This window comes from Bombyx mandarina, chromosome 07 (assembly GCF_030267445.1).
Source record: "Bombyx mandarina strain Sakado chromosome 07, ASM3026744v2".
NCBI classification, from domain to species: domain Eukaryota; kingdom Metazoa; phylum Arthropoda; class Insecta; order Lepidoptera; family Bombycidae; genus Bombyx; species Bombyx mandarina.
Genome location: NC_143214.1, coordinates 7,895,988 through 7,920,781, shown reverse-complemented (window position 1 = coordinate 7,920,781; position 24,794 = coordinate 7,895,988). Strand labels below are relative to the sequence as shown.

The window sequence follows — 24,794 nt, the reverse complement described above, 5'->3', positions numbered from 1 at the left end:
TTTATTATATCTACAGCTGTTCCGTGTTTTAATTAATTAATCTGTATGGTTTATAAAAAATACAAAAAATTTACATTAACCGAAAGTTGCATATGTCTTTATGTAGTTCGTAATAATTTATGGTTAAAATCTATCTTTATGAAGTGTATTTAATTTTAATTTAATTTTTTTCCAGTATAGTTTCGTCTTGCTAATAATTAGCAATATATAAATTTATACATTATTGCAGTGCCATTGTACAAATAGTCACCCTTGTGTTGTTATGACGTGCAATGTATTAATTTATTTCATTAAACAGTGACAATGAAACACTATTTTATTTTTATGTTCGTTTATTTTAGTAAAAATATAGGTGGGTACATTTTCATATTGATGGTTGATCACAGGATGCACAAGCAAAATCACAATTAATATTTTACAATTTTTATTACCAAGGATTAAAATAGTTAAAAAAGCATCCGCAATTACCAGTAATTTGTAAAATTGTTACAATTTTAATTAAAATCTTTAAATTGGTTTTTCGGAAATTATAATTTTCGAGAAAAATTCTTCATTCATAAGAATTCATTAACTCTATAATCAATACGCTGTTTGTTTTTTTTCATTTAAATGGAATTATGAATTTATTCTTATTTAACTATGTTAACATAGTAGAACCGACAAAAAATATGTTTTCATATTTTCACAGCCGACAATTTTTGAAAACAAAAAACACATCACAATCATTCAATAAATTGCTATCACTATTCAGGCTAAAAGAATTCTCATATAACGAAAAATATCAAATAATAGCCTTCTTTAAATTCACCAAAATGGTGAAGGACAGGAATCAACCTTATTACTACTGTTTCCTCACAATCAAAGAGTATTTTTAAATACAGCAACACTCAAATCGTCAGTGTTGCCAGCAACTCTCTAACGCCACCGGCATTGTTTTCCATTTTCATGATATCCCTAAAGGCTCGTGCGCACATGGCCTCCTTTTCCAGTTTCTTGGATATCTCGTGAGCTCTGCGGGTGATTTCTTTGGGTATTCCAGCGAGGCGGGCCGCATTGAAACCGTAGGACTTAGGACAAGCACCTGGACTCAGCTTGTATAGGAACGTGATAGTCTCCTCCGGTATGTGATCTTCGCTATCGGGGACCGATTCGTCGGTTTCTACCATGCACGCCTGAAAAATAGGAATATTAGTATTGGCACTGTCATTGTTCAAATCAATAACATGTATGTGTACTGTCATGTTAGCATGTTAGCAAGAGATTGTTGCAACAATGAGATGTTTACAATTAATATGATGTTTAAAATATTTTCACAATTTCATTGTATAAACCAGTTAAATAAGATTACAATCAGAAATAAATGCGATGCAAGATAGAACAAGTATTTTTTTTTTAAATTCGAAGTTTACATGTAAATAGTCTTTATGCAAGATAAAATAAGTAAAAAATTATTATTTTTTAAATTTCAAAATAAAGTTTAAATGTAAAGTCTTTGTCTCTCAGAACTATTAATTCACTTTTCAGCAACGATTTACGAAGTTATTTTTTCCGTAACCAACCAACCAACAGCATAATAAATGTATCAGAAATTTTCACTACTTCTCTTTATCTATTGTTAATTTGGAGAAATAGTAAATTCGGTTGATTATCTAGTATATTCAATCAAGTGCAACGAATCCAAGTCGAATTGCCATTTCCCCGCCCTAGCACGTGTACGTGCGCGCACAACGCACCATGTGCCCGAGCACGAGTCCATCGTGCGCCGCCAGGTGTCGCACGAGCGAGTGGTAGTGCGTCGAGAACACGGCCCGGCAGCCGCGCCCCGCCAGCGCCGCGCACACGCCGGACGCTATGGCGGTCCCGTCGTACGTGGACGTGCCTCGACCTGCGATCAATAAACATTTAGCCTTCCGCAAACGCGACGAAACGTCACCAATAATATTACGACAAGAGAACACTAGAGATTAAATCGTAAAACTAATTGGTACTGGTGGTAGGACCTCTTGTGAGTCCGCGCGGGTAGGTACCACCGTATTTTTCTGCCGTGAAGCAGTAATGAGTTTCGGTTCGAAGGGTGGGGCAGCCGTTGTAACTATACTTGAGACCTTAGAACTTATATCTCAAGGTGGGTGGCGCATTTACGTTGTAGATGTCTATGGGCTCCAGTAATCACTTGACACCAGGTGGGCTGTGAGCTCGTACATCCATCTAAACAATAAATAAAAAATAAAAAATACGTGTATAGTAGTAGGAGGCACCAGTCGTGAGCTCTCGATAAAAAAGTGGGGGCCGTCTGCGCATCGTACATTTAAATGTAAAAAATTCATAAATTTAATTAAAGTGAATATGTTCACTTTTCGATTTGATAACAAAAAAAAAGTGGGTAGGTGTGGAAAAGTAAACAATTTAGTGTACCTTAAGACGTAATTAAAGCGTTATTAATACTAGTACAAAAGCTATTTTCTGCTATAGAATTTGATTGCATCAAGCGGAAATGGACTTGCTGATTGTGTATCTACATGTTTGCGTTAGAAAGGTACTCTGATGAATTGTTCGAGATGATAACATCGTCTCGTTTTTACCACCGCACCGCCCGTCGCCGGAGTAGAGTTCATCCATACCACCTGGAGCCACTGCGGTAATCTACAGTGCGTTTCCAGAGATCTTTTTTGCCACGTACCATCCGGCTATGGAATGAGCTCCCCTCCAAGGTGTTTCCCGAGCGCTATGACATGTCCTTCTTCAGACCAGGCTTGTGAAGAGTATTAATCGGTAGGCAGCGGCTTGGTTCTGTCTCTGGCATTGCTGACTTCCCTTAGCGACGGTAACCGCTCACCATCAGGTATGCTGGTCTGCCTATACGGCAATAAAAAAATTATTCAAAGGGGTGGAAATAATAAATTGAGGCATATTCTCACCCAATTCGTCTAACAAGACCAGCGAGTGTACGGTGGCGTGTCTGACGATGGCTGCGGTCTCGTTCATCTCCACCAGGAACGTGGACTGTCCGGCGAGGATGTCGTCGGAGGCTCCGAGGCGCGTGAACACGCGGTCCACGAGGCTGAGGCCGCACTCCCGCGCCGGCACGTAGCTACCCTGGACACAAACACGCGTTTTTTAAATACGCTTTTATTAGCTTCATACGTATGTATGTTTGTAAAGAAATCTTTGAACACGATTTTGATCCCCTTTTAAAACGTCGGATTAACTCGAAATTTGGTATACTTATTAAGGACCGATGACAATTCAATAATTATAATATAAAGTTTAAAAAAATTAACAAAATACGCTTTTATAGAAAATCCAACAAAAAAATAGAAAATAAATTTTAATAAATTTGAATGAAAAATAGTGTAATAAAAATGCCGCAAATTCGGTGCAAAACTCAGCGGGCTGTGTCTATGAGTTAGTTAGACGACGACCGTTGCTTGAGGGTCCTAAAAGCACAGAGAATGAGTCCAGGGCGGCTTTGCATTGCCCCCTCTGTATGTATCGTTTTTTTTAATTTTTATTGCCCTTGTAGGCAGATGAGCATACGGTCCACCGGATGGTGAGTAGTTATCGTCGCCCATGGACTTCAGCAATGCCCCGTCCATTGCCGTCTCGTCGCATTGCCCCGCCTGTGTGTATCGGTGTGGTGTAGTTACCAGGTGCGCGAGGACGGCCAGCAGGCCGAGCTGCCTCATGAGCGTGGACTTGCCGCCCATGTTGGGCCCGGAGAGCAGCAGCAGGCCGGGCCCGGCGCCGCCCAGCCGCGTGTCGTTCGGTATGAACTCGTTCACCAGCGATATGCAGGGGTGGCGCCCCTCCACGATGTTTATGTAGGGCTGTCCAAAATATTTATCGTCACAAATACCTTAATTTTTTTTCTAAATTAAAGATTCGATACAAGGCATGTATCATCATGTGTACTAGTTTTCTGAAGCCGCATGTACGCATACAAAGACAAGTTTTAAGGATTCATTGATGATAAAATTAATTGTTCATAGCTGGCAGCTTATTCACAATGTACATAATATAAATTACAAAGGGTAACAATTCTCAAAGTTTATTTATTGTTTATAATTACATTCATGCTAATAAATAAATAAAAACATAAAGTACAATCCTGCACAATTCGTTAAAATCAATTTCTATCCGTTCTTCGCTCTCACGAATGTTTTTAAATTAATTCCTTTTTAATTAATGACAATCCGCTGAATTGTTATATTAGAATACACATATCGACGCTTGAAAGGCAAACGTGACTAAGCGACAATAACTGCTTTATACATAAATGACAGGCAATAACCCAATCCCGATTCTGCAGGATAGCCGTCGGAGCACCATGGTTCCAGAGGAACGTGGACCTCCACGATGACCTGGAGCTCGACCCCGTCAGTAAGTATCTACAGTCGGCATCGCTGCGCCACTTTGAGAAGACGGCACGACATGAGAACCCTCTTGTCGTGGCCGCCGGAAACTACATACCCGATCCTGTAGACCGTTTGGTAAACCGTCGACGTCGCCCAAAGCACGTCATCACGGATCCTCCTGATCCATTAACGGTGCTTTTAGGCAATACAAGCACCGGTCACCGTCCTCGTCGAACCCGTCGCTTGCGACGAACGGCTCGACGAGCGAATTAACCCACATACACAGCCCACTGAGTTTCTCGCCGGATCTTCTCAGTGGGTCGCGTTTCCGATCCGGTGGTAGATTCTGCGAAGCACGGCTCTTGCTAGGGCGGTGTTAGCAATTCTCCGGTTTGAGCCCCGTGAGCTCACCTACACAAGCTAGGGTAAGCTGAAATAGCCTCTCAAGGCTATCAGCATAGGTAGGAAAAAAAAAAAAAAAGCTATAACCATATTCGATGCGCAAAAAATATATATTTCTAGGTCTATTAAAATCATTTCAATCTTACAGCTAGATTCGTTAAAATAGAATTTTTGTCAGGTATTTCGACTTTAAATTAGTCTACTGTAAAGTTCACGCATTGTCGCTTAGTCACGTTTGCCTTTCAAGCGTCGATATGTATATTGGATGGCATATCCCTTTACCTTTGTCCCTGGATCAAAAGTGACATCGGGTAGACAGATATCGCCGTGTTGTTGTCGTGCAAACTCTGCGAACGCCAGCAGCACGTCGAGGCTGGCGAGGCAGTGCACGGCCGCCTCCCACTGCGCGTAGTGGGACGAGAACTTCTCGTACATTCTGCGGCTCAAGTCCTTCAGCACGTTCGTCTTTTGCTCCTCGGCGGCCATCATGCGGGACAGGAACTCCTAAAAATTATTTAACCAATTAAACCCTTTTTTTCGGGCCGGGGGCCGAACATCCTACGAGATCCCCGCGCCTAGGAAACGCGCGTATGTGGGACTGGTCCGCGACTGCGAGGGCCCAAGGATGTTTTTAGGACCCTACCCAACGACTCCCCTGCACTCTTCGCCCAAGCGTCCGATCCCCTCCGACGTCAGAACCCGGATGAAGTAAGGGGGTTGCCGCGGTCAACACTACAACCAGACGGCGCTGCTCACCCCAAGGACGCCCGGATAATATAACACTTGTTTTCCTCGATGGTTGATGCCCCAGAGACTAACTAGAGACTTAATAAAATTCAAGCGATAATGAAGAAATTCATATTTATTCAGAGGAAACACACTATTATTAGTATCACTGTATTCTCAGCATTACGAAGCTATGACAAAGGAATAGACGAACTATCAAGTTCACGGAAAACTTTAAATCTTTAAATAGTATTGGCTATATTGATTGATTTTTTAAAATAATTCTAAAACATGCAGACCATTTTTTAAATAAATTAAAACTTAAGATTGATTTCATAAAAAGCTATCAAAAAAAAAAGCAATATCTACCTTCGTCTCGCTGGTAGAAAATCTCTTGAAGCCTTTGCGAGCGCTCTCCATGTGGTAGTCCGAGCCGGCGCGGGTACAAGCGCTCTGCGGCACTTCGATCTGGTAACGCTTTTTGTCCGTACCCACATAAGACAACTAAAAAAACGACTAATTATTTTAATACAGCTCTTGCGAGTGAAGTCGTCGTGGCCTAAAGGATAAGACGTCCGGTGCATTCGTATCTAGCGATGCACCGGTGTTCGATTCCCGGAGGCGGGTACTAAATTTTTCTTTGATTGACTTCCACGGTGAAGGAATAACATCGTGTATTAAAAATCAAACCCGCAAAATTATAATTTGCGTAATTCATTTTTTTTTTATTACCTTGTAGTTAGACGAACATACGGCCCACCTGATGGTGATTGGTTACCGTTACCCATGGACTTTAGCAATGACAGGGGCAGAGCCAAGCTGCTGCCTACCGCATAGTGGTAGGACGTCATGCGAGTCCGCGCGGGTAGGTACCACCACCCTGCCTATTTCTGCCGTGAAGCAGTAATTCTTTTCGGTTTGAAGGGTGGGGCAGCCGTTGTAACTACTCGTGTACTGAGACCTTAGAACTCATATATATGGGCTCCAGTAACCACTTAGCACCAGGTGGGCTGTGAGCTCGTCCAACCATCAAAGCAATAAAAATAAAAAATAAAAATAAACACTCAACCACTGGTGTATGGTCCTCGTTTCAGGTACATATAACTAGTCAGGTCATAAGTATTGTCACACAGTAAAAACTTTTCTTTTAGAATGCTGGCCACAAAAAAGTTTATTGAATTCGAATTTCGAATTGTTCATGAAAATAAAAATGTATACTTTTAGAATTTTACTCATTTTTAAATATGGAGTGGACGCTTAAAGAAGATCGTGTTGCAGTTATTGCGTTGCATCGTTGCGGTTACGCGCCTATTCAAATTTTTTTACATACTGAAAATGTTGAATATAACCAAAAGATTCGTTTATTGTACCATCAAACGATACAATGAAGACTCTAGTGTAGATGACAGGTCAAGAAGTGGTCGCCCTCGGTCTGTTAGGACTCCAGCAGTGATAAAAGCTGTGAAGGCGCGAATTCAAAGAAATCCCAAACGTAACCAGAAACTGTTGGCCCTTCAGATGGGGTTAAGCAGAACCACGGTGAAAAGGGTGTTAAATGAAGACTTAGGGCTTCGGGCATATCGAAGAAAAACAGGATATCGTTTGAATGCTCGTCTAATGGACTTGAGACTGAAGAGATGCCGCGCTTTGTTGAAGCGGTACGCGGGAAAAAAATATCGGGAAATTCTTTTTTCGGATGAAAAAATTTTTACCGTAGAAGAGAGCTACATCAAACAAAATGATAAGGTGTACGCACACAGTAGTGAAGAAGCGAGCAACCGTATTCCGCGTGTCCAACGAGGTCATTTTCCATCCTCGCTCATGGTATGGTTGGGAGTTTTTTATTGGGGCTTAACAGAGGTACATTTTTGTGAGAAAGGTGTAAAAACGAATGTAGTTGTGTATCAAAATACAGTCCTGACGAACCTTGTGGAACCGTTTTCTCATACCATGTTCAATAACAGGCACTGGGTATTCCAACAAGATTCGGTGCCAGCTCATAGAGCGAAGAGCACACAAGACTGGCTGGCGGCGCGTGAAATCGACTTCATCCGGCACGAAGACTGGCCCTCCTCCAGTCCAGATTTGAATCCGTTAGATTACAAGATATGGCAACACTTGGAGGAAAAGGCGTGCTCAAAGCCTCATCCCAATTTGGAGTCACTCAAGACATCCTTGATTAAGGCAGCCGCCGATATTGACATGAACCTCGTTCGTGCTGCGATAGACGACTGGTCGCGCAGATTGAAGGCCTGTATTCAAAATCACGGAGGTCATTTTGAATAAACTTTAGTGTCATAAGAATCTATGTTTTGTTAAGTTCATTTTGGTATATGAATGGTTACATAATAAATAAACTTGTTTCAATTATTTTACATTAAACATGTCACAGAATTTATGACCTGACTAGGTATATACGAGACGATCCTTTTATAAAAATAAATTGTAATAAAAGGTACCGAAACTGTAAATTCACGTAGGCAGCGACCAATCAGAGCAGAGTGTTTGTCTCGAGCGTGGTCGAGGCGCCATCTTTACTTTGGGAAGGATTGTATTGTCGGTTGACACATTTTTAACTTATCGATAAAAAACGTATCGAGTTGGATTGTTGGAGACAGATAAAGTGAGATTGGTGCACCGAACTCGCTGCTCGGTTTCAACTGTTAAATTTAAATTCTCTTACAATATTACTGTGGAGTAACAAATTATTGTTTAAATAAAATTAAACTAGTGGTAAAACAGCATCCATTGTGTTTTGTGCTCGCATTTCATCCCAATGAAGCCCACTAAGCCCACAGCCACTAAAGACGATGCCATCGGGAATAGCCTTTCCCCGACATATATTTGTATGCAGATGCAACAACTTACTCTACAGCGGAAGTGTTTCTCTTGCTCGGCTAAATACTCTTTGAGCTCACTCTCTATCTCCTGTATTCGTCGCAGGGCTCCGTCGTACTCTCTGTCGACGCCCGCGCCCGGTTTGATGCAGCCTTCCTTCTCGGCCTCTTGCTGATTGAAGGCCTCCTGTAATATATATTACTTGGTTAGTTGTCGATGGTGGACATTTTTATTTTAATGCGCAAAACGATCTTATGTCTAGTGGTTACGCGAGCCCGCAAACATCACAACGTGAGTGCCGCTGCCCATCATGAGACTCAAGGCTCATGTCTCAAATCTCAAGGTCATGAATCTTCCACTCTACAAATAGGTAGTATGTATACATATAGTATATTCTCGGAATTACAATATTCCATCTGATCATAAATTCTAGTTTTTATTTTCAATATTAGTTTGCATTAATTTATTAAAGTAACCAAAATCTAATAAAAGAAAACTGGGTACTTATGAATTTGTACCTTGAAAAATTTCAAAGTGTCCCTGTAATCCGGGTAATTGCCACCTTCGACTTGTGTGATTCTTTTTAATAACACCGAGTCCACGTCACTGAACCTCTCGGCAAGGGTCAGTGCTGAGGTGAAGCCGTTCAACACGGAGATGAACTCTAGAACCTTCCGCTTTGAATATGTCTTCTCTTCGTAGAATATTGCTCTAGAATCCGGATGCTGCTTTGAACGCTTCAAGTTTCCGAGAGTGTGTACTCTAATGTAAAAACATAAACATATTATAATATTACATGCACATACAAATAACACATAAGTGTATTTTTATGAAGTTATACTTCTTTAGGCGCGTTATGAAAAATAGATTAGAGTGAAATTTTACGATGCGCGCGCACCGTGACACAAAATTAACAGAATGAAGTTGCCCACTAAATCGTTCATTACAATACGACCGACGTTACTTGGCGAGGATGTTGTTTAATCGATTTTTTTTCAAATTGATTAAAATTTAAATAAACAAAAAAAGAAATAAATTTAATAAAAATAAAGTATAACTTCTTACGCGCGTACATAAGTACACGCACACTTTTTATTGCTTTTATTTAAACTAATTTAAATATACTTACTTTTTAAATTGACTATTTTTATTAATGTCTTATTAATTATTTATTAAAGACAACTCAGCTACTCTTGTTTTGTTTTTACGTGTAGTTTTGTTTTTGAATTTTATTAAATAGAGAATATTGTGAAAGAATATTAGACATCATACTTACTTAGCTAACAGACGTTCTAAATCGGGTAATGATGACAAAACATTCTTTGCATTTTGACATAGTTCCTGATTGTCAAACAAACATTTGACAGCTTCTTGCCTTTCTTTTATTACGTTTATATTGGCGCTCGGCGAACAAACCCATTGATAGAGCAACCTGAAACAAAAATTGAATACTGCCCTTAATTGTAATTAAGTGGGTAGTAAAGTATCAGTACCGAACTTGGGATTGGAGGAATTAGGTTGTGGCGGTAACCATCATACAACGCAAGGCATTTGACAGATGCCTGAATCTCGCTTAAGACATTTTCCCAACTGTGATTTTATCGCAGTGAAATGATACCACCAATTACAATTTTACATTTAACTAGCTGACCCGGCAGACTTCGTAGTGCCTCAATCGATAAATAAAGGACCTTAACTTTTGTATAAAATAAACTTAAAACAAACAAAAGGAATCCGTCCGACGGCGGACACATCAAAGGTAAAACAAAATTGTTATTTTTATTTAATTCCGAGCATTTTCATATTTATCTACCTTCTAAACCTTCTCTGGACTCCCACAAATAATTCAAGACCAAAGCCAAATCGGTCCAGCCGTTTTCGAGTTTTAGTGAGACTAACGAACAGCAATTCATTTATATATATATATATATATATATATATAGATTAAAGAGCGATCTAATACAGATTTAATAGCGGAGCACCCAGCGTATGTCTCCTACCGAACTCAACCGAACAAAAGCACTTGAGAGTACCGTCGAATATTCTCGTCCGATGCTCCAGCACAGGGCCAATACAAGGTATGACAGAACATGACTCCGAAAACGAAACAAACAAAAACAAACCTTTTTCCCATAGCCGTTGAACAAAAATTCAATCTATCGTACAGACAGCCTTCGTCTTGTACTATCCGTAAATTCCTCAGCGTTATTGCGTCCAGCACCAAAGTGTTGCCGCCCTCCCAACAATTATCGACCTTGTGCCTTTCAGATAGCTTCCTATTCAGTACATCGGGTGGAGCGTACGATGTGAACTGCGACATTCCTAGTATTTGTATGTCCAGTAAACATTCAGTCAAGTAAGAAACGCATCCTCCGAGAGCTTTAATGGCGAGTTCACAGTTGGGAGCCGGTGTCAGGCCCAGGGAATCACCTGAAATTAATAAAGAACATATTATTACTGACATATTATTTTTGGGAGACTCGTACAACAGTTCTCTTTTACTTTTGTTGTAATGAAAAAACTTGAATCCCGTCTTGAGATTAGAGTTCGAAATGTCCATCGTTTTGTATAATGACTGCCTTAAACTTCTAAACGCCAGGGTGGAGGAATAATTATAGATATCCTGTATTTATGTTACACAATGTTTTGTTCCTTCATCGTAGTAGGTGTTTGTGGACATGTGAGTATTGAGTTAATTTTTTAGGAACGCAGCTGTCGCAGCAGTATGGTACGAGCACATTGGGCGTCTTATCTGATAGTCAACGATTCAATGCGGATGTTTTTTTTTATCTCTATTAAATTAGTAGGAAAGACAGAAACAGTTAAAAGACATTTTACTCCCATTTCCAACTAATATCTTTTGTTTAATATCGTTTGACGAGCTTTAGTGTTAACAATAAAAACAACCTGGAAATACTGAGTTTTTTCAATTTTCATTTCACAAATAAATCATCAGATAAAATATAATACATATTGTTTTAAATCTTGAAGTATCAGTCATTATGGTTGAATTTCGATCACTAGGCGAATACTGTATAGCACGAATGAGCATACGAAACCTCGCCAGTGGACTCCTCATTAGAGTACCGATCGGCTATCTCTGTCCCACTCGCACCTCTCCACACAAGAGATTACCTTATTGTAAACAAGTGTTCCGGGGAGAGAGTTCTCGTGGAGTGTTGGTTTTTTTCCTACCTATTCTGGTAACGAGGGGTTATTCTAGATTCACCGAACTAGTAGGTGAGCTTACGGGGCTCAAGCCGGGAGTATTACTAACACTGGCCCTAGAAAGAGCAGTGCATCGCAGAATCGACCACCGGATCGGAAACGCGACTCACTGAGAAGATCTGGCTTATTTATACGGTTAATTTACTCGTCGAGCCCTTCGTCGCAAGCGACGGGTTCGGCGAGGATGGCGACCGGTGCTTGTGGTACCTAAAAGCACCATTAATGGATCGGGAGGATCCGTAATGACGTAAAGTGTTGGTTAGCAGCGCCGACGACATCAGTGGAGCCACTTAAACCTCCATGATGCAAAGCTCTTGTTTTCAAAAGGTCAGAAGCGACAACGGATCATGTCCAAAGCAACACAATGTGGACAATGTCGTAGTACTTGCTCTGACAAGGGTCAACGACCCGGCAGCTACTCACCTTGATGTAAGAACTCCTTGATACCTTCTGGCCAGTCTCCGTCCTCATTCGTCCTGTAATATTTCTCGGCTAAGGTTTTGAGCGTGACATCGGGAGCCCCCAAGGTCCGGGGCTCCCTGCGCGCGTCGTGCCAGTGCGTGGACAGCAGCTTGCTCGTGCGGGCCGTTGTCGCTTTACGGTCGTATATTATCTGAGATTAAAAAGAATCAATCATTTTTTAAGTTCATTTTCAAGCTTTTTTAATTGTGTACAGTGGAATGCAATAGTGCAAGGGTTGCAAGAACACAAATTATCGCACGAACCTTTAACGCCATCTATCGGCTGTAATAGTGAAACGGTGTCAATACTAAATGGTGTTCTGTTACTTAAGAATCTCAAAAACAATGAGAATTTATTTACTCGTAGGAGAAAACTAACTTTATTATGCAACACCAAGACACATGGGTAGGTCGGGCATTATTTTTGCAATTTTTTTTTTCTGTACAGCAAAATTTTCACCCCTGACTAAGTAAGAGATAAATCTTAGTGAATAGTATATCTATGCATCAAGGGAACACTGTACTGGCATCAGTGGTTTCTATCGTTTTGCTGAAGCAGCTGGCGTGTTAGTAGCCAAGGTTCATATTGGTTACTATTCTTACCAAGGCTGGTGGGTAGTGTGCCAGTGTGGTGAGAAGTCTCGATGAGTGCTTGTCGTCTTCGAACTGTCCAAGGTGGAACAATCCTATTGAAGTGTCTATGAAACAAACTCCATAAGTGCTTGAATCATTATGTGCCTGTAACAATAAATAAATATTTCATTTCTCATTTTACACAAAAAAATATATTTACATATCTGGTTTTTAATAAGTTTGCAGCCTATCTTACGTTAAATGGTCACCAAAGCCCATGGACATCACGACGTGAATATTGTCACCCAGCTCGACATATAGTTCGAATCTCAATTGTATAATCCTTAATGTCGTGTGTGTGTACATATGAGCTTCTCCAATTTTAACCTCTTTTATTTATCATTTGACAAATATGAAAATGCAATTTTGGAATTTTTATAATGTGATTTAAGTTCGATTCGTAGTAGCAGCATTTTCTATTATTTACCTTGACCTTTTTGTAAATTTTAAGGCGTTCTCATTTCAGTTATTTTGTATATTTTGTTCACTATGTACTCATATATTGTATAATTAACTTAAGCTTGTGCGGTTTTCCTTAATCTTTCTTTAATATAGTATGTGAATGGATAATATAGTATTATAGTATGTAGAATAAATAGCCGTTTTCACACTGTTCAATCTGGAATGTAACCACTTTAAAATGCGTTTCAAATAAGAATGTGCTGGACCTGCACCATATTCCGATTCCACTCATCCCACTGCTTGAGTAATCATCAGCGTCACCCATCCATAGATTATGGAGCCCGACAGTTTTGCAGCCTTGATTTTTAAATAGGTGGGATTACTTTTTATTTTTATTATTTTTATATAATCTAAATTCATGTTTAATTTACCTCGACTAGCACTCAACATATCAAGAAAATTAAATAGGTTTGTATGATTTATTAAAACAAACATATTAATAACAAAAAAAATATTATTTTTTTGCTGACCATACTTTTTTATCGAACTTTGACGGATCAAGGTCATTGACGTGCACATTCTTATTTTAAACGCACTACACACCAGATGGACGGCACACTTGTTCGCCCTGCACTGTGAGCTCACCTGTTCAGCCACCGCGAGCATGTAGGCGGCGAGTGCGGCGGCGCGCGGCGCGTCGTTGGGCCCGCAGCCCTCGGCGCCGCGCACCGCCACCTGGCACACCTCGCGCCGGACCACCTTGTCCAGCTTACTGCTCTGTCCGCCTGCAACGCGACACAACTTTATGTATAACTAGCTGTACCCGTCCGCTTCGCTGGGCATTTAAAATTAACATTATTTCTCACCCCCACAAAGATTCTCATCATTAACGCCCCCACAACTGGTGTAGGGAGTCCAACACTCATATAAACATTAGCCTATCCATTAAGTACATGTATTTTATATTAAGTACATGTATATTATCTTGTAAGTACATGTATATTATGTTAAGTACATGTATACATGGATATCAAGTTTCAAGTCAATCGGATGCATGGTTCAGTAGTTATAATGGAACATCCGTAAAAACCACAGTAGATTTATATATTAGTATAGATTCATCTTATCTACTTATTGCTTACTAGCCGACCCGGCAGATTTCGTAGTGCCTCAATCGATAAATAATAGACCTAAGCTTTTCTACCAAATAAACTTAAAACAAACAAAAGGAATCCGTCCGACACATCAAAAGAAAAACAAAATTGTTATTTTTATTTAATTCCGAGAATTTTCATATTCATCTACATTTTAAACCTTCTCTGAACTTCCACAAATAACTCAAGACCAAAATTAACCAAATCAGTCCAGCCGTTCTCGAGTTTTAGCGAGACTAACGAACAGCAATTCATTTATATATATATATATATATAGATAGAAGATAGATAGATAGATTATTATATCCTACCCTGCATGACATATGGTTGTGAAACTGGGCTTTGACGAAACATCATAGGGACAAACTAGGAAGATGTCAGAGGGGTATGAAAAGAAGCATGCTAGGGTTGAAACTAATGAACAAAGAAGTGTAGACATCAGGCGCAAAACGAAACTAACAGACATCCTGACACGTATTGATCAACTCAAATGAAGATGGGCATATGCTCCGCTGCAAAAAGAAAAAATGGAGCAGACGGGTGACAGTATGGTACCCAAGGAATGGTGCAAGGAGCCAAGGTCGCAAACCAAGCATCTTACTAGGGCTGAATAGGCGGAAACCCATCCCGACAGGAGCCCTCTTCTTCGATATAGCGAAGGCGTTCGACAAAGTCTGGCACAACGGTTTGATATACAAACTGTATAACATGGGAGTGCCAGACAGACTCGTGCTCATCATATGAGACTACTTGTCGACAAGTTCGTTCCGATATCGAGTAGAGGGAACGCGATCCCGCCCCCGTCACGTCACAGCCGGAGTCCCGCAAGGCTCCGCCCTCTCCCCGTTACTGTTCAGTTTGTATATCAATGATATACCCCGGTCTCCGGAGACCCATCTGGCGCTCGTCGCCGATGACACGGCCATCTACTACTCGAGCCCCGTGAGCCCCGTGAGCTCACCTACTAGTTAAGGTTACGCTGGAATAGCCTCTCAAGGCTACCAGATTAGGTAAGAAAAAAAGAAGCAAACCAAGAAGATGGGAGGACGAACTAAAAATTACCTCTGGAATTTTTATTTTTTATTGCTTAGATGAGTGGACGAGCTCACAGCCCACCTGGCGTTAAGTGGTTACTGGAGCCCATAGACATTTACAACGTAAATGCGGCACCCACCTTGAGATATAAGTTCTAATGTCTCAGTATAGTTACAACGGTTGCCCCACCCTTCAAGCCGACACGTATTACTGCTTTACGGCAGAAAATAGGCAGGGACCTCTTTGGATTAGAGTAGAAGCAGACAGAAAGAGTTGGAGGAGGCCTTTGCCGAAAGGCACACAGAGACGAGAGACATTTTATAGTAGAAGTGTAGATTTTACTTTTATATTTTATTTTCATATATTAAATTGATTTTTTATTTTTGTAGTCTACCTGAAATTGTTATTTTAAAATGTAAAATTTTCGGGAAATAAAGGAATTATTATATCATCATTATACGTATTACGCACCTGTGTACTGGCTCCAAACAGAAATTGTTCCATTATTACAAGTACAAACAACAGAATGCAAAAAATACTAACTAATATTTCTTGATTACGGAATTTTAATGGAACTCAAGAAAATCGATTTTTTACAAAATCAGTTAACAAGCTATTTAATAGAGAAAATATAAGATATGGAATAAAATGTTAAATTTCTTGTTTACTTTGAATTGTAAACGCTCCACTCACACACGCATGTGTTTAGATATTTTTATGTGACATTCACTACTTACTTTTTCTACACCTTTCCTGTGTCATTTCAGGCGTTTCGGTTTGTTCCACGCGAGCTATTTTGTAACCTTTCGATACCAGAGTCGAGGCCATACGTCCGTAGGCGCTTTCGGGGAAGCCAGAGTGTGCGAAATCACCCTAAAATAAGCGAGATAAGATTTTCAAAAATAAATAACTTGTGTATTATGGTTATTTGTTAAATATAAGATTCCTATAGTAATGTATGCCATTAACAAGTTTGCTTGTTTAAACAATAAAATATGTAGATGAATAATAACTAAGGACTATTTATATTTGCATATGTGCATCAAGCTCTTTATATAAGAACAGATGTTCAAATTAAACTATTTTTTTGAATTCAGTAATAATCAAAGTAAGGTTATTAAATAATGAAAAAGTAGAATAATTCAGAACATTTAGAAAATAAGTCGGTCGCATCATTTGCTTTTTGTTTGTATAAAATGCGAAAACAATTATTACAACTTTTGCAATGCGATTTTTGTAGTACTTTCTGTCTATCTGTCTGTCTTCGTTTCCGACAACTGTCCCAATAGACATTTATTTTACTAATATTGCATATTTTAAATTTTGTGAGCAAGAATTGATGTATGTTAGATCTTCATGCAAAAAGTACTGAATTAATGTTGATGAAACTTCACCGTCTAGTGTCCTATATATTAAAATAGCACATAGACTATAACACAGTACCATTAACATACGACAGGTGTCGCAAGTGGTTAAAGAAATTCATATTTTTCATGCAAGAGCCGGTTTTACAGTTATGTAATAAATAATAAGTATATAGCCATACTTTCATGTAGGAGAATCCAAGTTCATTGACCCCAACAGCAGCATCCATGTGATACAATTCATAGAATTTACCAACTTTGAAAAACAATACACAATCAAAATTGGTTGATTTCATTATCCACCATTGTTGATGAGCCTAAAAAAAATATAAAGTGAAAACTATTATTCTTCACAAAATTTGAGTGATCTGACTTAAATCTGCCAGAATATATTATTATATAAATGAAAATTTTACTAATCACTATAAAATCATTATTTCTCATACTGCACTCAACGTACGGTCTACTAATATGTATTATAATAAAATTCCATTCACAGATTCATTTGCATCACATGTAACTTAATGGAACTGTTACTTTCAGCCTTAGATAGGTTTCACTTTGACTGAATTTATTAGATTTTTAGTATGAGTGTTCATATTTGGCCCTAGAAGCAATATTCAAAAAATAGAAGTTCTTACAGGTGTCTGACTTTTTAAGAAATCCGGTGGAACATACAGAGTCCTCGGATTATAATCTGGATGGTCCGGTTTCCTCTTCATCGCATCTCTGATCTTGTCTGGCTTCAACCAGTCTAACTTGCAATGCACCCAATTACCATCTGATGACTCTTCTTCCTGACTCTTTGGGTTTTCTTCAGGTAATATTGTTTTTGATTTTGATCTTAAATTAAAATAGCTCACTTATTTACATTTGACAAAAGTTGATCATTCTTTGGTGTTAACAATCATTTGGTGTCTTTCATGTAAATCTCTTATTACACAGAGATGTTGCCGATGAATTCTATAATAGACTATAACCAGTTTGATTGTGATGCATACATAAATTTGATAGCCAAATAGCTATGCATGACCGCTTTACAAAATTGATGAAATTGAAATAAAACCATGCTACCGTCCAGAAGAGAGATGAGACATGAAGTCATAGTTACAATCAGTACTGATTAACGGTAGCCAAGATGACTGTACTTATCCATTATTCCATGGAAACATGTGTTTAAATAACTAGACTTCAAACAAATTTTAAATATTGCTTAGACTTGTTTAGATAATTGTCTTTAAATGACATATTTTAATACCCAGCAGTAGTTTTGGTATTCTTGTTACTTTTTGAGGTTTGATTTGGTTCATATTTAAAACTGTCTTGAAGTTTCTTTTCTACTATACTTTCTTTCTTTTTCTCACTCTTTGCTTCATCTTCTTCTTTCTTGGTTGATCCAATTTTATTGTCTGCTGAAGAATAGAAAAAGGAGTAAGAGTAGTAATTTAGTAATAAAAACAAAATCTATTATTTACACTCCTTTAATTCTAGCTGGTATTATAAGTTGGCAGGATTATAATGCCTAATTCTTCTATAAGTTTTAGTATACTAGTTGTAAGGGTGAGACAATACAATTTAAGTTTCAAAACATCTTACCTATATTTTCAACATCAGAATCATCAGAATCAACTGGATTTAGTCTTATTCTTTTTCTTTTTGTTGGCAATGAAATAACTTCTTCTTCATCACTCGAAGCCTTCTTAAGCTCTGGTGAGGGTGTAATTTGCCTTTCGCGTTTTTTGTCTAGATTTAAAAAAAAACTTACATTTTGAAGAATGGCACTCTACAATTTTTTTTAAAATAAACGAGAATTTCTTGTTTTGATGTATTTTATCAATTTAGAAACAACACTCATATCATTTATATGTACATATATATATATTTAGAATAATAATAATGTATGTCGTATCAGTCTTGTCAGAGCGGTTGTGGTCGACATCCAGTATCATTGGTTTGGGCAGATGTTATGCGCCTCACGAGCAATCGCCACTCCTCGCGGTTTATGGTGAGCCTGGTACACTCATGCAAACAGCCGCCAACTGCCGACTTGATCTGGTCGGTCCATCGCATGGGCAGCCTTCTACGCGGTCTGGTGCCTTCTACTTTGCCCTGAACGACAAGGCGCTCTATGGAGTCATTTCCTCGCCGGGAGACATGTCCAAAAAATGATAATATGCGCCCATGCACGAGCGCCGAAATACGGTGCTTAATGCAGAGTTCTCGAAGAATGGAGATATTGGTGTGGAGTTCGGTCCATGAAATACCAAGCATTCGTCTCCAGCACCACATCTAATGTAACAATTATACGTAGATTTAAAACAGATTTCTTGGCACTTTGGAAGCATGTTCGCCATGAAAACAATCTGTCTGTTTGCATAATAATATGTGAATAAGACTAGTGAAACAAAAAGACATACTTTTTTTTATAATATGTTAATTAAAAATGTTTATGTTACACAAGAAGAGGTCTTATTATTTTTTACAAGACTTGTACAAATCTTACTTTCAAGATGTATTCCTTTTTTACTGCTTTTCGGGGAACCATTACAATCGGTATCTTCAATAGCGTTCGCGTTTAATTTTTTATTCGTTGGCGGTGTTTTAGTAAAATAGTTGAAAAGAGTATTGGCTGCTCCTGTGCTGTTTCGTTTCGACATGGTTATAATTTGAATATGAGTCGTATCTTCGTTTGTTGTATTAAATTTTTATTTTTATTAATTACCGGGTAAAAGTTTACTATCTTATGAAATACCATTTGACTTTATTTTCATTTTATTATCGCAAAAGAGTACCTATGTAAAGATTAAATTATTTGAGTATTTGGATTTGGTATGTAATTTATGTAGGTACCGTAAAATGGGGCGATTAGGGACAAATTCCAACTTTATGAGCAATTTTAAGGTAGTTGTTGATGTATATAATGCTATATCAGGATCAAAATGATTGAGTCTTGGGGGCATCTTTGTTGTCTAATTTAAAATTATGCAACTAGCATTCCAGTTTAAGCAAAAAATGCAAAAATAGGTGTAATCCCTATTTATCGGAAAATTGCGGTTAATTGGGACGAAATGAGAAATTTGCTAGGGCTGGCACTACTTTTATTTTTATATATAGTTTTAATTAATTAATTTATTTAGTTGCACCAACAAAGTGATCATCAATAAAAAAAATTGAAAAACTGACAAAAGTACATGGCAGACATCACCTCTATTATAGGTGCAATCGACAGTGCTGATATTTCTATCTGGGTTAAGAGATTAGGTGTGTCGATTATTCCATGGATTAATCAGATGAATACCCCCACTCTGAACAAATATTAAATATTTTATTATGTATTACTTAGACATTTTTGTCCACCTTGAGATTTCATTAATCTTGTTACATGTCTCTGCAAAATCGACTTACTTATATTAAATTGCTTATCTATTTCAAATAAAGACTTATTCCCAATTTCGCTTCGAATAAACCAGATTTTTACCAACAAATTTAAAAAATATTGTTATAACTACATAGACAACCCTACAAACCTGTACCTATTTATACTTAGGTCGTTTCCGTTTCACGTATTCTCATCCCAATTGACCCCTTTTTCGTTGTTATTTGTACCTAAGACGTCCCCAATATCCCCAAAAACAACAGATTTTTACATGCATTTTTATTTAATCAAATACATTAAAACCAAAAACAACTGAGACTTACCTTTAATATAGATGCTGGTTCAAACACTAAATAACGTTTATAAATCATAGTCGTCTTCTATTATTATCAAATAAATAAAAGAGAGCAAAGTTTCTAGCACTAAAATAATTACCACCACAGGAAGTTAATTTGAAACGCGATTTTTTATAAGTTTGCAGCTATTATCATGCATATTCAGAGTTGTTTTGTGAACTTTCAACATTCTACTATTAAACTACAAAAAATGGAAGATTTTGCAACGAATTTATAACTTATATTGGGCGTCGAAAGATTTTCCCGGTTTTTTCCCGATTCGCCTGTCAATCCCTAATCGCCCCATTTTACCGGTACATAATCAAAGTAATATTCGTTTTTGGTTTTGGCGCTTTGGCGCAAATAAGTGTATAATCTATGGGCGCAAACTAGCGTCTAGTGTCAAGCTGTCAACTGCTTGACAAGATTCGGGGTTTTTCTCGAAGAGAAAGGCAATGGAACTAAGCCATACAGCCAATTCCTAAGTCTAATATTTTCATATATATTCATATTATACTGGTCTAAAGCTTACAGGGCACTTATGTAACTCTTGAAGAGATGGCGGGATGCTATCCTTATAAACCTTTTGCAGTTTATCGATAAATAGGATCCGATGAATCCGAAATCCGAAAAAAATATGATGTAAAGTTTGTTCTTCATTTAGGGAGCATTCGTTACAATTTGATGATGGAGTTATTTTCATTCGGTAAAGATGAGCATTATATTTGCAATGACCAAATCTCAGTCTACAAATCTGTGTGTAGAATTTCCTTTTACATCTAAATATTTGCTTCTAACGAACCAGGGTTTAATACCAATTTCAATATTTATTTCAGCATACCATTTACCTTTTTTTTTCATTTAAATGCTGCCTGTCTTCAAGCAAATTTTTATTAATTTGTTATCAACTGTTTGTTCATTAATGTTTTAAACTTTTTAATTAACATAAGGGACAGCATTCAAGTCTTTTACGCCAAATCTTCAGTAGCAATTGATATTAACGTTATTTAGTAAAATATACAATATTAAAAAAAAAACTTTTTAAAATTGAAATAATACCTCTCTGTTATATATAATCTATAATTTCTTTTTTTTTTTTTAACCAACCTATTTGGTGGTAGCCTAAGAGGCTATTCCAGCTACGCGCGGACAGGTAGGTGAGCTTACAGGCTCAACCTGAGAGAATTTGCTAACACTAGCCCTGGCAAGAGCAGTGCTTCGCAGAGTTCACTACTGAGTCGGAATCACAGCCTACTCAATGGGCTGTGTCTATTTGTTACGATCTACGAAATCTTCATCGGAGTCGACGAGTTCAACTAGGACGGTGATCGGTGCTTGAAGAACCTAAAAGTACCGAGAGTGGATCTAAGAGATCTGACATGACATGTTTTCGGCGACGGCGGCTTTGCTTTGCCCCGTCGCCTGGGTCGGATACATATCGACGCTTGAAAGGCAAAAGTGACTAAGCGACAATGCGTGAACTTTACAGTAGACTAATTTAAAGTTGAAATTAATTTAAAATATACATGAGAAATACCTGAAAAAAATTCTATTTTAACGAATCTAGCTGTAGGATTGAAATGATTTTAATAGACCTAGATATATATATTTTTTGTGCATCGAATATGATTATTGCCTATCATTTATGTACAAAGCAGTTATTGTCGCTTAGTCGCGTTTGCCTTTCAAGCGTCGAATGTAGTTAGCGGTGGCTGTTATGACAGTTATCGTGTCGCGCCGTTTTTTCAAAGTAGAGCTCTGACGCTTCTTACGTATCAGTACTAGATTTAGGTCTTATGAAGATCTGCATTCCTCATTTACCACGGTGCTCCGACGGCTAGCTAGAAACGGGATTGGATGAGAACGAGTGACCGATGTTTGAAGAATACCGAGAAACCACCGAGAGTGGATTCGAGGATCTGACAAGAAATATTCTGGGCGAAGGCAGTTTTACGTTGCCCCATCGTCTGAGTCGAATATGAAATTAAATCTATAAGTCTAGTATAGTATAGGCCGGCTCTGGTCAAACTGGAAAGGCCTACGGGTCACCAGTACTTAATCCTTCCTTCATAAATACAAAAACAGTAAATCAAAATTGTTTGATTATCAAGAACAAAACCAAGTGTTTTAAATCCTTTATTAATTGTTTATATTTCTATATTATTATATACATATTATACTTTAATAATATCTGTTAAAATTCAGTACAAAATCTTATTTAAATTAATATTTTTCGTTTTAATAGGAGTTTTATCGATTGCAGAATCGTAGTTATTACTCCTGCTCAATTGTTAATATGGAATGTCAAATATACGGATTGTACTGTACCTACCGAAAAAACGAAAAGAAAATCAAGTTATAATTTTTTTGTACCAAAATTTAAACTAAAAATTTATAAAAATCAATTACGTTCTTAAAATACATGGTTTAGGGCTTGTAGGCAAAACTGCGATGCGACGCCGCATCGTAAAAATCTACGAACTCCCACGACGCGTTGCAAGTACTTGCGAATTGATTCTTTGTTTCTTTTCCCTTATCTCCTCAGCAAGCGCATTCATTTTTATTATCTATGTCACGACCTAGTTAGTTTACATAATATGTTCAGCACGGTTGACGGTCATCGAACGAATGGTCACCCGAATTGTGGAAGGGAAACGGCTTGCCGCACGAAATCGCAATGCAGCAATTCGTGTCGCAGTTTTGTGCGCTGCGAATTTGCATCGTGCCGATTCGCAGTTTTTGTAAATTTTGCGTACCTACATCAATTTATAAAGACCTATATTATATTATTTGAGGTGCTCTAATCGATTATGCTAACGCAACCACGCAGTCTACGTTCGTTCACAATTCGATGCTTTTGATGGTTACACTCACCACCCACCTGGTGTTAAATGGTTAGCCAATAGAGTGCGTAACGAAAAACTGTCACTTAGCTTGAGAGATACGACTGAAGTTTTTATATCAGTGTGCTTAGTGCGAGTTTTTTAATGTTCTCGATAGCGTAAAAGTTAACTCAAACTTGTATGGAGCTTCAACATTTGCCTGCTTTGCCGCTAGGGGCGCTGTTCCAACTGCATACAAATCAGAGTTAAGTTTTACGATATCGAGAAAGTTAAAGAACTCGAACTAAGTACACAGACTGGCGTTTACCTACAGTACGACAGCAATACGTGTCATTTTAATAAATGTATAAACAATCACACTTCACTAATATACACCAAGTGGGTCGTAAAATACTAGAAAACTTAAGCAAACGGATCGCGTGAGTTCTCAATTTGGTTCGTAAAATAAGTATGTAAATAAAATATGTCTTTTATAAAACAAATATCTATAACTAAATGTGCGAGCTTTTTCTTTAGACAATGATGTCTTAAAAAAAAAACCCTTTGCTAAACTAGTTTGCATATTCATTGTATTATTATAAATTGCTTTTTAATAATTATTGTGTCTAAAATATTTTCGTTTTTTGGAAACATTTTAAATCACTATAGAAAATGGATTTTCAACCGACATTGTAAAAAAAAAAATCGACTTAAGAAGCAAACACACACTAAAAATTCTGCACTGGTATTAAAAGTACTCATAGATACGATCTCTTATTACATTAATAAAATTAAGTAAGTACCATCAACTACTTCATCAAATTTTAATTGGCCTATTATTAATTTGGTTCAATATAGAAATAAGAATAATAAAATATGTAAAAACGTTAGTAAAAGAAACTGAGATATTCAAAATAGGATATACCATAGTACATTAAACATATTTCGGTACTTACGTATTAACGCCACCGCGGCAAAAAATTTATGGTTAGCAAGTGTGGACAACTCGAAAAATATGGAAAAGCGAATCAGAGCACCCCACTTTCCACCTAGCCTTGTCTGCCCTACCCCTAGAGTGTATATAAAAAGCTGGAGGCGCGGAGGGAAAATATTCCTCGCCCGCTGTGACGGAGCACGTGTGACTGTGCTTCGGCACGCAAGGGCGGCAGGGCTGCTCTTCCCGCAGCGCCGGAGATAAGGCGGATTCAAACTAAAGCTCTCTTCGAGTTTGACTAAATAATGCAATTTTAATTAAAAAATTTAACCCCCTTCCCTCCTCCCACCCCCACCCCGACCCAAAATCGACGGACCATAAAGGAAGGTTTAATCGAGTTCTTGCCGCGGTGGCGTTAATACGTAAGTACCCAAATTTCTAATCAGTAACATACTTATAAAAAATATTAGCTAAAAAATATGAAATATCATACAAAAATATTATTGTTTCCGGCAGCTTGACAGAGACAGATTGTGTTTTTTTTTTGCAAATGAATCTCTTCAATTTTATAATAAAACTTTAAAATCTGGTCTTTGAAGGTCTGTCGCCTGACAAGCTAGTATTCCCTTACATAATGAGTTGTACTTTTAATGTAATTTTGTCAACACTTGCTGTCAGGTTCCTACCCAACAGCACCTGATATTACATTTTATAACTTGGAAATTTGAG

At 38.0% G+C, this 24,794-nt stretch overlaps 1 protein-coding gene across 2 annotated transcripts; it reads right to left on the bottom strand.

Moving 5' to 3' along the window:
• Positions 1-314: 314 nt before the first annotated feature.
• Positions 315-19,654, bottom strand: Msh6 (DNA mismatch repair protein Msh6). Of its 2 annotated transcripts, none has more exons than XM_028183130.2 (19): positions 19,102-19,654; positions 18,195-18,341; positions 17,857-18,010; positions 17,240-17,441; positions 16,781-16,915; positions 15,972-16,107; positions 13,691-13,830; positions 12,614-12,748; positions 11,973-12,162; positions 10,445-10,751; positions 9,598-9,753; positions 8,840-9,083; positions 8,352-8,507; positions 5,853-5,987; positions 5,040-5,261; positions 3,648-3,827; positions 2,919-3,096; positions 1,734-1,885; positions 315-1,172 (listed from the first exon to the last, which is right to left on the bottom strand). In XM_028183130.2, exons 1-19 carry the CDS (start codon positions 19,253-19,255, stop codon positions 888-890), a joined length of 3,408 nt encoding a protein of 1,135 aa, XP_028038931.2. In that variant the 5' UTR covers positions 19,256-19,654; the 3' UTR covers positions 315-887. The 2 variants fall into 2 exon arrangements, with proteins under 2 accessions (XP_028038931.2, XP_028038932.2); XM_028183131.2 differs by having other exon boundaries at positions 17,857-18,007; positions 19,102-19,363.
• Between the last annotated feature and the right edge of the window lie 5,140 nt (positions 19,655-24,794).